Source organism: Rhinoderma darwinii, chromosome 4 (assembly GCF_050947455.1).
Source record: "Rhinoderma darwinii isolate aRhiDar2 chromosome 4, aRhiDar2.hap1, whole genome shotgun sequence".
In the NCBI taxonomy this organism is placed as follows: domain Eukaryota; kingdom Metazoa; phylum Chordata; class Amphibia; order Anura; family Rhinodermatidae; genus Rhinoderma; species Rhinoderma darwinii.
The window spans coordinates 2,808,533-2,825,304 of NC_134690.1; the positions used below are offsets into that span (position 1 = coordinate 2,808,533).

Here is a 16,772-nt window from a genome sequence, read left to right on the forward strand (position 1 = left end):
GACTGTGACAGTGACTACTAGAGGCAGCGTATGAGGGAGGACTGTTACAATGTAGAGCCCAGACTGTGACAGTGACTACTAGAGGCAGCATATGCGGGAGGACAGTTATAATGTAGAGCCCAGACTGTGACAGTGACTACAAGAGGCAGTGTGTGAGGGAGGACTGTTACAATGTAAAACCCAGACTGTGACAGTGACTACTAGAGGCAGCGTATGCGGGAGGACAGTTATAATGTAGAGCCCAGACTGTGACAGTGACTACTAGAGGCAGTGTGTGAGGGAGGACTGTTACAATGTAGAGCCCAGACTGTGACAGTGACTACTAGAGGCAGTGTGTGAGGAAGGACAGTTACAATGTAGAGCCCAGACTGTGACAGTGACTACTAGAGGCAGCGTATGAGGGAGGACTGTTACAATGTAGAGCCCAGACTGTGACAGTGACTACTAGAGGCAGCGTATGCGGGAGGACAGTTATAATGTAGAGCCCAGACTGTGACAGTGACTTCTAGAGGCAGCGTTTGAGGGAGGACTGTTACAATGTAGAGCCCAGACTGTGACTGTGACTACTAGAGGCAGTGTGTGAGGGAGAACTGTTACAATGTAGAGCCCAGACTGTGACAGTGACTACTAGAGGCAGCGTGTGAGGGAGGACTGTTACAATGTAAAACCCAGACTGTGACAGTGACTACTAGAGGCAGCGTGTGAGGGAGGACTGTTACAATGTAGAGCCCAGACTGTGACTGTGACTACTAGAGGCAGTGTGTGAGGGAGAACTGTTACAATGTAGAGCCCAGACTGTGACAGTGACTACTAGAGGCAGCGTGTGAGGGAGGACTGTTACAATGTAAAACCCAGACTGTGGCAGTGACTACTAGAGGCAGCGTGTTAGGGAGGACTGTTACAATGTAGAGCCCAGACTGTGACAGTGACTACTAGAGGCAGTGTGTGAGGGAGGACTGTTACAATGTAGAGCCCAGACTGTGACAGTGACTTCTAGAGGCAGCGTTTGAGGGAGGACTGTTACAATGTAGAGCCCAGACTGTGACTGTGACTACTAGAGGCAGTGTGTGAGGGAGAACTGTTACAATGTAGAGCCCAGACTGTGACAGTGACTACTAGAGGCAGCGTGTGAGGGAGGACTGTTACAATGTAAAACCCAGACTGTGACAGTGACTACTAGAGGCAGCGTGTGAGGGAGGACTGTTACAATGTAGAGCCCAGACTGTGACTGTGACTACTAGAGGCAGTGTGTGAGGGAGAACTGTTACAATGTAGAGCCCAGACTGTGACAGTGACTACTAGAGGCAGCGTGTGAGGGAGGACTGTTACAATGTAAAACCCAGACTGTGACAGTGACTACTAGAGGCAGCGTGTTAGGGAGGACTGTTACAATGTAGAGCCCAGACTGTGACAGTGACTACTAGAGGCAGTGTGTGAGGGAGGACTGTTACAATGTAGAGCCCAGACTGTGACTGTTTTTTTAAAAAAACAAAAACTTTTTACCCCCTTACAAAAAGCTTTATTATTAAAAAAAACTAAATAAAAGTAAAAAAAAGTTATACATATTTGGTATCGCTGCATCCATAACGACCCAACTATAAAGCGATTACATTATTTAACCCGCACGGGAAACGCCGTAAAAAAATAAATACAATGCAAAAATTGTGGTTTTCTGTGAATCCTACCATAAAAACAAAATGTGATTAAAACTTATCAAAGAGTCACATCTACTCCAAAATGGTACCAATAAAAATTACAAGTTGTCCCGCAAAAAAAAAAAAGCCCTCATACAGCTGCATCGGCGGAAAAAAAAAAAGAAGTTATAGCTCTTTGAATGAAACGATGGAGAAACGTAAAAAATATCTTGGTAATTAAGGGGTTAAAGAAATATACAAGTTGCACAAAGAAAAACAATACATAAAGAAAACCCGGCTTGTCCAAGCACTGACTGAACAGTATAAGTTCCCTCTCTTGTTACAGACAATACAGCAGCAGTCTGGACCTTCAGCTTGTGAGAAGCATCACTGCTCCGCACAGAGAGACCTTACACAGTGCAGTGCGGGGTTAAATAGCCCTCAGTACAGCTGCATTTACTAAGGAGGCCAATGCAGAGAAATATAGGTACCGGACTGGTAATGGAGGCTTCATCCCACCCAGGACACTACAAACCCCCAAGCTCCAAACTTTACTCACAACATGGAGAAAAACTAGCAATGGGTTTCTCCTCCTGCTTTGTATGACACTTGGAGCCCATCACTGTGTATAGAAGAGAAACCTTGGTGAAATATAGACACCATCTGCCACCTTTCCAGCCACTACCTTACAGGATGTATACTGGTTATATGGAGGTGTAGACTGGTAATACGGAGGTGTATACTGGTTATATGGAGGTGTATACTGATTATATGGAGATGTATACTGGTAATCCGGAGGTGTATACTGGTTATATGGAGGTGTATACTGGTTATATGGAGGTGTATACTGGTTATATGGTGATGTATACTGGTTATATGGAGGTGTATACTGGAAATACAGAGGTGTATACTGGTAATACGGAGGTGTATACTGTTTATATGGAGGTGTATACTGGTTATATGGAGGTGTATACTGGTAATACGGAGATGTATACTGGTTATATCGAGATGTATACTAGTTATATGGAGATGTATACTGGTTATATGGAGGTGTATACTGGTTATATGGAGGTGTATACTGGTTATATGGAGGTGTATACTGGTTATATGGAGGTGTATACTGGTAATATGGAGGTGTATACTGGTTATATGGAGGTGTATACTGGTTATATGGAGGTGTATACTGGTAATATGGAGGTGTATACTGGTTATATGGAGGTGTATACTGGTTATATGGAGATATATACTAGTTATATGGAGGTGTATATTGATAATATGGAGGTGTATACTGGTTATATGGGGGTGTATACTGGTTATATGGGGTATACTGGTTATAAGGGGGTATACTGGTAATATGGAGGTATATACTGGTTATATGGAGGTGTACTGGATATATGGGGATATACTTGATATTTTGGGGTGTACTGAATATATGGGGATATACTTGATATTTTGGGGTGTACTGGATATATGGGGATATACTTTATATTTTGGGGTGTACTGGATATATGGGGATATACTTGATATTTTGGGGTGTACTGCATATATGGGGATATACTTGATATTTTGGGGTGTACTGCATATATGGGGATATACTTGATATTTTGGGGTGTACTGGATATATGGGGATATACTTGATATTTTGGGGTGTACTGGATATATGGGGATATACTTTATATTTTGGGGTGTACTGGATATATGGGGATATACTTGATATTTTGGGGTGTACTGGATATATGGGGATATACTTGATATTTTGGGGTGTACTGGATATATGGGGATATACTTGATATTTTGGGGTGTACTGGATATATAGGGGTATAATAATAATGATCTGGTTGTTTATAGAGATTATTTTCTATCACATTTCATCCTACATTTCCATGTTTTCCTTTCACCTCGCTTCCGTCTCTTTAATAATCGGGGTCACAAGTGACAATACTTCTTTGTTTGTTGTTCCAGTTTTTCCTGAGGCTTCTCCTTCCTGTTGGCAGACGTCTCTCCTGCAGCCGGAGTTCTCCTCTTCCTCCTCAGATCTGGAGATTCAGGTAATGGAGCTGCTTGTAGGACTGGCACCTGAATGTCCTGATTAGAATATTTATGAATCCTCCCACGTACAGAGTTTTATGTTGTGACACCGATTATATAAACATGAGGAAGCTCCACATCCTGCTCCTCCCCCCATCATCTCTATAAAGTATCACGTCCTGGAATCAGATCTCTCATATCTCCAGCAGACATGGCTCCCGTCAAGTTCTCTGTCCTCCTGCTCCTCATGCTGTGCTGTGCAGGTGACCCTACCACTGCCGCTCCATCTAAATATATAGGTAAGTCACATGATTAGACGGAGAACATTATAGATGACTTCTAAAGAGTAATGAAATTATGTATGACTGGAGACGTTTTCCTTAAGGAGAATTATTGACAGAAATATTTTATTTTTGGAGCCACAGATGGTTCCAGTAGAATCCTTCACCAAGAGGCATCATGTACATGACCATTTCCGTTTTGCGGACCGCAAAGAATGTGTCCTAGTGGCTTCCATGTGCTGTCCGTTTTTTTATTTTTTTTATTGTAGACCCATACACTGGAAGACGGGTCACAAATACAGGTGTGAGATGGACCACAAATCCAGACATGAATAGTACACGTTCTATAATTTTACAGAACGGACATACGGATCCGCAAAAAAAAAAACACGGATGTGTGATTGGCCCCATAGAAATAAATGGTTCAGTATGCCATCTGAAAAAAAACCCCCAAAACAGATAGGACACTGAAGAAAACAATGGTCGTTTGCATGATGCCTGACTGTTATACTTGACCACAGATAGCAATCTAGAATATTCCTCTGAGGTTCCACAACTAAAGTAAAACGATCTGTTACATGTAAAATATCATAGAACCATAACCAAAGGATGGAATCATTCATGGACCCTGTGCCAGATGAGAGCCCTGAACATCTGACCTTTCATAGTCCTGGTATCAGTCCTTTCCTGCAGTGACCCCGGTAATATGGAGATCTGCTGGTCCCTGATACAAAGTGATAATGCATAAAGAAAATTCAGGACAAATATGACACCTAGTGTCTGACCAATATGTCTCATATACTGTGGTGTCCACCAGGAAAAGTCACATAGGTTGCAAGGTCTCCAAACAGCTGGTGTGACCCTGCCTTTCTAGTCTCCATCAGGTGTGATCCTGCCTTTCTAGTGTATATCAGGTGTGATTCTGTCTTTCTATTCTACATCAGGTGTGATCCTACCTTTCTAGTCTCCATCAGGTGTGATCCCGCCTTTCTATTCTACATCAGGTGTGATCCTACCTTTCTAGTGTACATCAGATGTGATTCTGTTTTTCTAGTCTACATCAGGTGTGATCCTGCCTTTCTATTCTACATCAGGTGTCATCCTACCTTTCTAGTGTACATCAGGTGTGATCCTGCCTTTCTAGTGTCCATCTGGTGTGATTGTGCCTTTCTAGTCTACATCAGGTGTGATCCTGCCTTTCTAGTCTACATCAGGTGTGATCGTGCCTTTCTGGTTTACATCGGGTGTGATCCTGCCTTTCTGGTTTACATCAGGTGTGATCCTGCCTTTCTAGTTCCATCAGGTGTGATCCTGCCTTTCTAGTTCCATCAGGTGTGATCCTGCCTTTCTAGTTCCATCAGGTGTGATCCTGCCTTTCTAGCTCCATAAGGTGTGATCCTGCCTTTCTAGTCTCTATCAGGTGTGATCCTGCCTTTCTAGTCTCCATCAGGTGTGATCCTGCCTTTCTAGTGTACATCAGGTGCGATCCTACCTTTTTAGTGTACATCAGATGTGATTCTGTTTTTCTAGTTTCCATCAGGTGTGATCCTGCCTTTCTATTCTACATCAGGTGTGATCCTGCCTTTCTATTCTACATCAGGTGCGATCCTGCCTTTCTAGTGTACATCAGGTGTGATCCTGCCTTTCTAGTCTCCATCTGGTATGATCGTTCCTTTCTAATCTCCATCAGGTGTGATCCTGCCTTTCTAGTTCCATCAGGTGTGATCCTGCCTTTCTAGTTCCATCAGGTGTGATCCTGCCTTTCTAGTTCCATCAGGTGTGATCCTGCCTTTCTAGTCTTCATCAGGTGTGATCCTGCCTTTCTTGTGTACATCAGATCTGATTCTGTTTTTCTAGTCTCCATCAGGTGTGATCCTGCCTTTCTATTCTACATCAGGTGTGAGCCTACCTTTCTAGTGTACATCAGGTGTGATCCTGCCTTTCCAGTCTCCATCTGGTGTGATTGTGCCTTTCTAGTCTACATCAGGTGTGATCCTGCCTTTCTAGTCTCCAACAGGTGTGATCCTGCCTTTCTAGTCTCCATCAGGTGTGATCCTGTCTTTCTAGTCTCCATCAGGTGTGATCCTAACTTTCTATTCTACATCAGGTGTGATCCTGCCTTTCTAGTCTCCATCAGCTGTGATCCTGCCTTTCTATTCTACATCAGATGGGATCCTACCTTTCTAGTGTACATCAGGTGTGATCCTACCTTTCAAGTGTACATCAGGTGTGATTCTGTTTTTATAATCTCCATCAGGTGTGATCCTGCCTTTCTATTCTACATCAGGTGTGATCCTGCCTTTCTAGTGTACATCAGGTGTGATCCTACCTTTCTAGTGTACATCAGGTGTGATTCTGTTTTTATAGTCTCCATCAGGTGTGATCCTGCCTTTCTATTCTACATCAGGTGTGATCCTACCTTTCTAGTGTACATCAGGTGTGATTCTGTTTTTATAGTCTCCATCAGGTGTGATCGTGCCTTTCTATTCTACATCAGGTGTGATCGTGCCTTTCTAGTCTACATCAGGTGTGATCCTGCCTTTCTGGTCTACATCAGGTGTGATCCTGCCTTTCTAGTCTCCATCTGGTATGATCGTGCCTTTCTAGTCTACATCAGGTGTGATCCTGCCTTTCTAGTCTACATCAGGTGTGATCCTGCCTTTCTGGTTTACATCGGGTGTGATCCTGCCTTTCGAGTTCCATCAGGTGTGATCCTGCCTTTCTAGTCTGCATCAGGTGTGATCCTGCCTTTCTAGTCTGCATCAGGTGTGATCCTGCCTTTCTAGTCTCCATCAGGTGTGATCCTGCCTTTCTAGTCTCCATCAGGTGTGATACTGCCTTTCTAGTCTCCATCAGGTGTAATCCTGCCTTTCTAGTCTACATCAGCTGTGATCCTTATGATAGGGTTTAAATACAGGGATGATGGGGGTTATATATACAGGGATACATGTATATGTATATAACCCCCATCATCCCTGTATGTAACCTCCATTATCCCTGTATATACCAGCCATCATCCCTGTCTATACAATCCATCATCCCTGTATTTAACCCCTATCATACAACCCTTATCATCCCTATATATACCTGCCATCATCCCTGTATATACCAGCCATCATCCCTGTATAGACCAGCCATCATCTGTGTTTATAGCCCCCATCATCCCTGTATATATCAGCCATCATCCCTGTATAATATACTAGCCATCATCCCTATATATACCAGCCATCATCCATGTATGTGACCCCCATCATGCCTGTATATACCAGCCATCATCCCTGTATATACCAGCCATCATCCCTGTATATACCAGCCATCATCCCTGTATATACCAGCCATCATCCCTGTATATAACAGCCATCATCCCTGTATATAACAGCCATCATCCCTGTATATAACAGCCATCATCCCTGTATATAACAGCCATCATACCTGTATATAACCCCCATCATCCCTGTATATACCAGCCATCTCCCCTCTATATAACCCACATTCTCCATCCATTATTGGGGAGGGGTGCTTCCTCACACGCAAGCTTCTACTATTCTGTTCTTCTCTGGTGGGTGGCGTCAGAGGTGGGCTTTAGCAGACATGTCTAGTGTCCGGCATATCTGCTAGATAGAAGATTATTGTGGCATGGCCGCAGCGGTCATGACAAGGGCTGCAATCATGACAGGGGCTGTGGCGGTCATGGCTGAGTCCAGTCTCGTGACTGGCTGGGGGGGTGATGATGAGCAATAGTCGCAATGACCGGTCACTGACTCCAATGTTTTATATAATCATTTTACTGTCTTATCTCCATCTTGATGTTTTACAGGCAAACCTGGGACTTGTCCAACGATAAATTGGTTTGCACCTTGTCCTGCTCCTCTTCCTAATAAGTGCTCTAAAGACTACGATTGTCCTGATAAGCAGAAGTGCTGTGAAGACCTCTGTAACTATCAGTGCTCCGATGTTGTAAGTAAGTAGAAGATTATTGTGGCATGGCCGCAGCGGTCATGACAAGGGCTGCAATCATGACAGGGGCTGTGGCGGTCATGGCTGAGTCCAGTCTCGTGACTGGCTGGGGGGGTGATGATGAGCAATAGTCGCAATGACCGGTCACTGACTCCAATGTTTTATATAATCATTTTACTGTCTTATCTCCATCTTGATGTTTTACAGGCAAACCTGGGACTTGTCCAACGATAAATTGGTTTGCACCTTGTCCTGCTCCTCTTCCTAATAAGTGCTCTAAAGACTACGATTGTCCTGATAAGCAGAAGTGCTGTGAAGACCTCTGTAACTATCAGTGCTCCGATGTTGTAAGTAACACGACCTATCCGATCAGACAACAATAAAACATACTTTTTTTAACCCCTTCCTCCTGCTTGCATTCTGGGCCCTAATGACCAAGCCATTGTTTACGTTTTTCCATCGTCACATTCGAAGAGCTATAACTTTTTTTATTTTTGCATCGACATAGCTGTATAAGAACTTGTTTTTTGCAGGACAAGTTGTACTTTTTAATAGCACAACTTTGGGGAACATATAATTTATTCTTTAACTTTTATTAACTTTTTTTTGGGGGGGGATAAAAAAACAGACATTTTGCCACTCTCTTTTTGCGCCCTAAGTCTACGCCATTTACCGTGTGGTATAAATAACACAATAACTTTATTCAGCGGGTTGTTGCGATTGCAACGATACCAAATTTGTATAGTTTTTGTATGTTTTACTACTTTTACATAGTAAAAAAACTTTTTTTTCAAAATTATTTGTTCTTGCGTCTCCATATTTGAAGAGCCGTAACTATTTTATTGTTCCGCCGATGCAGTTGTATGAGGACATTTTTTTTGCGGGACGACTTGTAGTTTTTATTGGTACCATTTTGGAGTAGATGCGACCTTTTAATCACTTTTTATCACATTTTTTTAAAGTCAGGATTAACAGAAAACAGCAATTTTTCCATTGTTTTTTATTTTATTTTTTACGGTGTTCACCGTGCGGGTTAAATAATGTAACAGCTTTATAGTCGGGGTCGTTACGGACGTGGCAATACCAAATATGTGTAACTTTAAACTGTGTAAAGCAGTTTGTAAGGGGAAAAAGTGGGTTTTTCATGTTTTTTTTTTTTTCCCTTTTTTTTAATTAACTTTATTAAACTTTTTTTTTACTTTTATACTAGTCCCACTAGGGGACTTTAATATGCGATCATCCGATCGTTATTATAATGCACTGCAATACTTTTGAATTGCAGTGTATTACTGCCTGTCCGTTTAAAACAGACTGGCATCTGCTAGGCACCTAGCAGGCATTTACTATGGGCAGACCTGGGGGCCTTTATTAGACCCCCGGCTGCCATCGGAGACACAAACACTCGGCGATCTAATCACTGGGTGTCAGTGGGATGAGAGGGAGCTCCCTCCCTCTCTCCAAAAACCACTCAGATGCGGTGCACGCTATTGGGCACCGAATCTGAAGAGTTAAACGGGTGAGATCGATCCTACTATCGATCTCACACGTTCGAGCAGGGAGATTTGACAGCTCTCTGATCTGTTTACTTTATTCTGATGCAGCGTCGTAGAAAGGCTATTGCATCAGAATAAAGCCCACTAATGACCGCCGTGAAAAGGCGTATTGGCGGTCATTAAGGGGTTAATCCCCCCCCCCCGAAAAAATGAATACATATAAATGATCTACATAAGACATTTACATGGGAATTACTCCCAGTCCCATGTAAAATTTCCCGGATTTTCTATTTATTCTCTCAGAATTTTGCATCATGTGACCACTGAAGCAGCCATGTGGGAACTCTGTGTCTGGACTCTAAAAGAAGCTGCTCTTTCTGTCTCTCTCAGCAGCACATGATCTCAAGTGCCAGTGAGCAGCAGAACTATATAAAAAAATAATCTATTAAGCTGCACATGACCAACCTTTCCAGCCAATCCGCTGCAAGTTACCTAAACAATCTAGCCAATCAGCTTCATGTAGTCAGAAGATTACCTCTATGTCCACCAGTGACGGAGACTGACAGGCACAATTCTCACAATCTCCTGCAGGATGTTGCGCTGTGATTGACAGGGGGTCCCGTTTAGAAAACACATTCCCATACACCCTATTGGGGAGTTCTGAGATAATAGCGGGGGTCCTTTGTTCAGGATCCTCATCTCTTGGCCAGAGTGGAGAGCGGTTACATAGAGCGTCTCTCTCTCTGGACAACCTGTCCTCTATTACACAGACAACACATTGATATGAATGGACACTGTGTAATACTTCATTTCTCCTGTGGTGGCGCTGCAGGGAAATAGAACAGTTACTGCTAGGTTTCCCCACACATTACAGCTGATCGCTGGGGGTGCAGCAGGAGGACACTTTGTGATCAGCTTATTGTTAAGGGACCTTCTAACAAGTAGGGATTGTCTCATTCTCACTAGACATTGCGTCCTGCTACTTCTTTGAGTGCTCGGTAGATGACACATTTTTGAAACTACTGGATTGACATAGGAAAACAATAACGGCACCAGTCACATCCATCACCTTAATAATTGTAATGTATGAAAAAGTCTTAGCGAATCATGTCTTGTCTTCTAGTACTAATGAATCTATCAGAAGACGGAAGAGTCCAGGCAGATAAAGGGATGAAGATTAACCATGGACGGGACCTGCCTCATCCTCCTCGTATCCTATAGGTGGAGCTGATGGATCAGCCTCTGTAGACCCGTATTTTATTAGTTGTAATGTCCTCGTCCATGACCTCTGTCTATTGTAGATTATTCGGGACTTGTTCTATGTGATCTGTAGTGGTGAATAAAGACGACTGCAGCGTTCTTCTGTGCTCCATATCTATGATGTGATTGTGGTGTTAGCGTTGCTCCGGTGTTGGGTTTCCACACATGACACAGTCTTCCTCTATACGCTGTGTGCACGATTATTAGGCAAATTGTATTTTTGAGGATTCATTTAATTATTGAACAACTACCATGCACCGTGCTGTCGGTCAATCCAATATGTTAATAAACCTCAAACCTGAATATTTAAGAAAGTAAAAGTGAGGTTTTGTCTTTCTTAGAAGAATATCCGTGTGCAGAATTATTGGGCAACTATTAGTGTGAGAATTATTATGTAACTAAATGAAAATGGAAGGTTTTTTTTCATCTCACTTGTTTATTTTCATCAGTTAAAGTGAGAATAATAAACAAACATCACAAAATGTAACAATAAACATTTCTGACATTTCCCCCAAAAAAATCTGTGACCAATATAGCTCCCCTTCTTTTCAATAACCGTCATAAGCCGTCCTTACATGGAGTCTGTCAGTTTCTTAAAGGGGTATTCAGGTTACAACAAGTTAATTTGCTGATCGGTGGGTGTCCGACAGCTCGGACCCCCACTGTCTACGAGAACGGGTACCCCAAACCCCCCATTTGAACCGAGCGGCAGGTCACTCATGCGCACTGCTGCTCCATTCATTCTCTATGGCAGCGCCAGAAAAAGCCGAACACTGCACTTGGCTATCTCCGGCGCTCCCATAGAGAATGAATGGAGCGGCAGTGCGCACAAGCGACCTGCCGCTCGGTTCAAACGAGAGGTTTGGGGTCCCCGTTCTCGTAAATGGAGGTGGTCCGAACTGTCGGACACCCACCGATCAGCAAGTTACCCCTTACCCTATGGATAGGGAGTAACTTGTTGTTGTCGTAATACCCCTTTTATCTGTTGACGATCAACTTTTTATACAGCAGCAACCACAGACTCTCAGACACTGATCAGAGGGGTGGACTGTTTTCCTTCACTATAAATCTGCCATTTAGGAAGGGTGCACAAGTTCTCAATAGGGTTTAGGTCATCTGAGGAAGGGGCCATGTCATTATTCATTCATCTTTAAGGCCTTTACTGGTGAGCCATGCAGTAGAGAACTTCGATGCAAGCGATGGAGCATTGTCCTCAATAATAATCATGGTTTTCTGGAGATGCAGACATTTTCCTGGACCGCTGCTTGGTGAAAGTGTCTTCTAAAAACTGGCAGTAGGTTTGGGAGTTGATTTTTAGTACATCTTCAACAGAAAAAGCTCCAACTAGCTCATATTTAATAATAACGGTGCATAGCAGTACCCATGGGCATAACTAGGAAACACTGGGCCCCATAGCAAACTTTTGACTGGGCCCCCTCCCCTGGGTGCCACACACCGCTTGCCCTTGAAGATAGTGCTTCCCTGTAGATAGCGCCATACAGCCCCCTCCTGTAGATTGTGCAATACAGCCCCCTGTAGACAGTGCCATACAGCCCTCCCATAAACAGTGCTATACAGCCCCCCCTGTAGACAGTGTTATAGAGCCCCCCATAAACAGTGCTATACAGCCCCCCCCATAGACAGTTCTATACACCCCCCCCTGTAGACAGTGCTATACAGCACCCTCTGTAGACAGGTCTATACAGTTCTATACAGACCCCCCTGTAGACAGTGCTATACTTTCAAGTATCACAAAGAGGGACAACAAATGCGGTGAACAGCGGCAATTTTTTTTTCTTTTAAGCCACGCCACTAATACCACCCAATCCCCGCACATATACACCCGGTTCAGCCCACACAGTATCATGCTCCCATAGTGCCTCCCACACAGTATAATACCCAATAGCTGCCCCCACACAGTATAATGCCCTCTAGCTGCCACCATACAGTATAATGCCCCCATTGCTGCCACTATACAGTATACTGACCCATAGATGCCCCATACAGTATAATGCCAACACAGATGCCCCCATACAGTATAATGCCCAAATAAATTTCCCCATAAAGCATAATGCCCCATTGCAGCATAATGCCACCATAGCTGACCCACACAGTATAATGCCCCATAGATGCCCCATAGAGTATAATGCCCCAAAGCTGCCCCATACAGCTTAAAGTCCCAAAAGCAGCCCCCACACAGCATAATGCCTCCTTAGTTGCCCCTAGTGCCAGTGCCCTTGTTGATAATGAGACAGTGCCCACGTAGATAGTGCCCCTATATAGTGCCAAAGTGTTTATGTAAATAGTGCCACATACCCCTTGAAAATAGCGCAACCCCCCCTGTAGGTAATGTCATTGGGACTCTCTTTAGGAGCAGAATCCCCAGCCAGAGCATAGGATTCCGCTCCTTGAGGAAAGCCCTGATGTCATCCATTGTCTGATCCGATTGTATTTGAGACCAAGTTGGAGTCCTTCATTCGGAACTGATTTTGTTTCTTGTTTTACCCAAAGCCGTCAATCCTGTTCTGCTGGGTCTGCCTTGGCTTCGGACTGGAATTCCGGAAATGTTCTCCAATGGGGCTCCAAATGTCTCAATCGCTGTCTGTTGCAGATCCATCCTGTCCAACCTTCTCTGCCTCGGTCATTGGCAGGATTACCCTCTCATTTTGCTCGGTTTGCGGATGTCTTCAGCAAGAGGGAGGCTGAGATGCTCCCACATCGGACTTATGACTGCCCCATTGAACTGGCTCCAAATGCCTCTCTTCCCCGTGGATTGGTATATCCTCTCTCCTTGCCAGAGACTCAATCCATGTCGGTTTATATCAAGGAGAACATGGAGAGGGGTTTCATACGAAGGTCTTCCTTCCCGGCTGGGGCCGGGTTCTTCTTGGTTAAAAAGAAAGACGGGACTTCCGGTTCCGGTGCTGGTATGTGAAGACGCGTGTAACATCGCTCCCGCTCCTCCAGACCTAACAAAGCTGTTTGCTCTTACAAATCTCTCCTCAAAATATACTGGGGTGGAGAAGACCTAACATCTAAACGACTGGCGTTACCTATATGGAGCGTTACTTGCTGAGGAGCAGCAGAAAACCGGATTTGGAAGACATGGGGGACGATGCTATGGAGGAACAGCCGCCCAAGATGGCGCCGTTAGAGGAGAGACGGGACAGCGTTGACTTGCCGACTCAGCCTCCTCCCACGCAACTTCATACCTTGCAAGACACTTTGGATTACAAATTATTGGCTAAAGCAGTGGCCGACCTTATAGTTCCGGATCTGTCCAGCACTCTGGTATCGACGGTGCAATCCACCTTAAACCGCTTACAAGAGAGCATTACTCAGCATGAGGGCCGCATAAACGAAGCTGAACAGAGCATTTCAAATGCTGAGGACGAGTTGATTGCGGTGGTGTCCCAGACAAGTGATCTGCATCAGACCGTTAAACAGCTTTACGACCGCATTGAAGACCTTAAAAATCGGTCCCGCCGGAACAACTTGAGACTTGTCGGTTTGCCGGAGTCCATACCAGTTAAAGCTCTTAGAAAGCTGTGTGAGTGTGATTTACCGCAGGCCCTGGGCTTATCAGGGATCAGACGGGTGGAACGAGCTCATAGGGTCCACCCAAACCACCTGCCTCTGACCATAATGTTGGCAATACTGAGCGGCCCCGACAAGTCATAATGCGATACTTGGATTTTGTGGATAAAGAAGACATCCTTCATGCTTACCGTACCCGAAAGGAACCACTTACCTTTCAAGGTGCACGTATACTCCTCTTCGGAGATTACTCAGCAGAAGTGACAAGACAACGACGAGCTTTCAGTGCCACATGCTCCTTGCTGTTTCGGAAGAACATTCGATTTCAACTCCTGTATCCTGCTATCCTTCGCATTAAACACCCAGATGGAACTTTCCAGATGTTCAGAGATCCGGCGGCAGCGGACCGATTCGTAGCTTCTGAATCTTCGCCTACTACATCGGTGATCCCGGAGGCAGGGACATCCATCTCCTCACCTAGACGCAGGCCACCCTTGTCGGCCCAGTCGACGCAAAGTTCTTCTTCTTTGACCGAAGCAAAGGGGTCCCCAGGTAGTCCGAAGGCACAGCGTACTACACACCGAGGACATCAAAGTGGATCGCGACTGCCAGACTGAGGACTGTACCTGAGCGGGATGGTCTCGTGTCACAACACTGGGACTTACTTGAGTATACCTAGTTAATTGTCAATATGGGTTACACTGCTGTGGGAGGGAAGGGTATGAGTCTGGTCCCCCAAAAAAGTCAGGTCTTGGGGTTTTGCCTTCTGAGATCGTTCCCCCTTGTTCTTAATCGTACAATAGGGAGGGGAGTAGATGTGTAACGTTAAGTACCAGAATAATGGGAGTCCTAGACATATATTGTTGGATATACTTGTTACTTGTTCCTATGCACTGTTGCACTTTGTTCAATGTGCCTTTTACTGTATTAGTTCCCATTGGAATCCACTGTTGCACTCTTAGACTGCAGTTACTCACTCGGGAGGTATATTTTAGCTGTCACCATCTTGGCCCCTCAATAGGGATTGGCGCCCGCGTATTAATGACCTATCCAGTTGCTCATATTTATAGTACACCTGTGACATGAAAAGAGTAAATTGGAATGTTAAAGGGCTTAGGTCCCCAGCCAAACGTATGATGGTCTTGCGCCATTTGAAAAGACTTCGGGTAGATGTCGCCCTACTGCAGGAGACCCATCTCCTTAAAGAAGATTTCCTGCGCATGCTTAAATTATGGGTTGGGGAGGTGTATGGATCCCCTGCAGTGGAGCGGAAACCAGGGGTTTTAGTACTGATTCGTAGGGCATTTCCTCATACGGTCACTGAGGTAGTTACAGATGACGAGGGCAGGATGATACACCTCCAACTCAACATTCCTCAGGGTACGATGAGGTTATATAATGTGTATGTTCCGAATAGCTCACAGAAACCCTTTTATGATAAGTTTCGTGCCACCCTACTCCTTGATTCATCTACGGAAATAGTGGTGGGAGGGGATTTCAATGGGATAGTGACGCAGCAAGAGGATAGATCGTCCAGGCCAGCTACAGATCTGACGACCTCTGTCGCGGGCTCTAATTTGGCGGGTCTTTTGTCGGTTGCATCATTGATTGATGGTTGGAGACATGTTCATTCTGGTGACCGGGAGTATACTCATTTTTCTCACCCCCACTCTTCCTGTTCGCGTATTGACTATGTATTACTTAGTCATGCATTAATGCCCAAGGTCAAAGAGGTCTCAATTACAGACCTAGTTATTTCAGATCACGCACCTGTCTTAATAGACCTGCTTGATACTCATCCTAAGGGAGACGCTTATTTGTGGCGCTTTCCATCCTTTTTGGCCAAGGATGAAAGTTTCCTGACGCTTCTGAAGGGTTGATGGCTTGAATACGGGGCTACGAATGAGCAACATGTATCCGATCCTCAGCTATTTTGGAACACGGCAAAAGCAGTTTTGAGGGGACGCATTATAGCACATGTTAGTAAACTTAAAAAAGTGGTACGGTCACAATACGAGAAGACTAGTGCAGCGTTGAGACCGGCATATACCGAATTTTTAGTAAAGCAGTCCCCACTCTCTAAAGCCTTATGGATATCAGCCAGGGGAGATTTTGATATATGGGCTGAACGTCTGGAAGATTTTATTAGGACCCAACAGGAAGTAAGCTATAGACGTTTTGGAGATAAACCTGGGAAACTGTTAGCAAACCTGGCTAGGGGAAAGAGACCTTTTCACTGTATCCAACGCCTGAGATCCCCGGGATCCAAGCTAATACCTAAAGAGGGTCGAGATCTTGAATGTCCATCCTCTTACCGGCCGATTTCGCTGATCGACCAGGACCTCAAGATATTGGCTAAGCTCATGGCCAACCGTTTGGCTTTGATATTGCCCTCACTGATAGGCCCATCGCAGGTGGGTTTCGTAAAGGGCCGTTCAGCTGTAACGAACATCCAAAGAGTTTTATTGGCAATGGATATGGTTGGAGATGGCCGAGGGGGCGAACCGCCTGCCCTGATCACCCTAGATGCAGAAAAAGCATTTGACAATTTGAGATGGGGGTGGTTGGGTCAGGTGCTGGAT

The 16,772-nt window shown here is 44.7% G+C and overlaps 1 protein-coding gene across 1 annotated transcript; it reads left to right on the forward strand.

Moving 5' to 3' along the window:
* Positions 1-3,610: 3,610 nt before the first annotated feature.
* Positions 3,611-10,962, forward strand: LOC142760595 (waprin-Phi2-like). The gene is made up of 5 exons (XM_075863785.1): positions 3,611-3,682; positions 3,872-3,961; positions 7,761-7,904; positions 8,108-8,247; positions 10,517-10,962. The coding sequence occupies exons 2-5, from the start codon at positions 3,874-3,876 to the stop codon at positions 10,520-10,522; spliced, it is 378 nt and encodes a 125-aa protein (XP_075719900.1). The 5' UTR covers positions 3,611-3,682; positions 3,872-3,873; the 3' UTR covers positions 10,523-10,962.
* Positions 10,963-16,772: the final 5,810 nt, after the last annotated feature.

Coding starts and splice junctions, on each gene's coding strand:
- LOC142760595 (XM_075863785.1), top strand. CDS start 3,874: ATGGCTCCCGTCAAGTTCTCTGTCCTCCTGCTCCTCATGCTGTGCTGT. Junction 3,962..7,760: donor CGCTCCATCTAAATATATAG/GTAAGTCACATG, acceptor GATGTTTTACAG/GCAAACCTGGGACTTGTCCA. Junction 7,905..8,107: donor TCAGTGCTCCGATGTTGTAA/GTAAGTAGAAGA, acceptor GATGTTTTACAG/GCAAACCTGGGACTTGTCCA.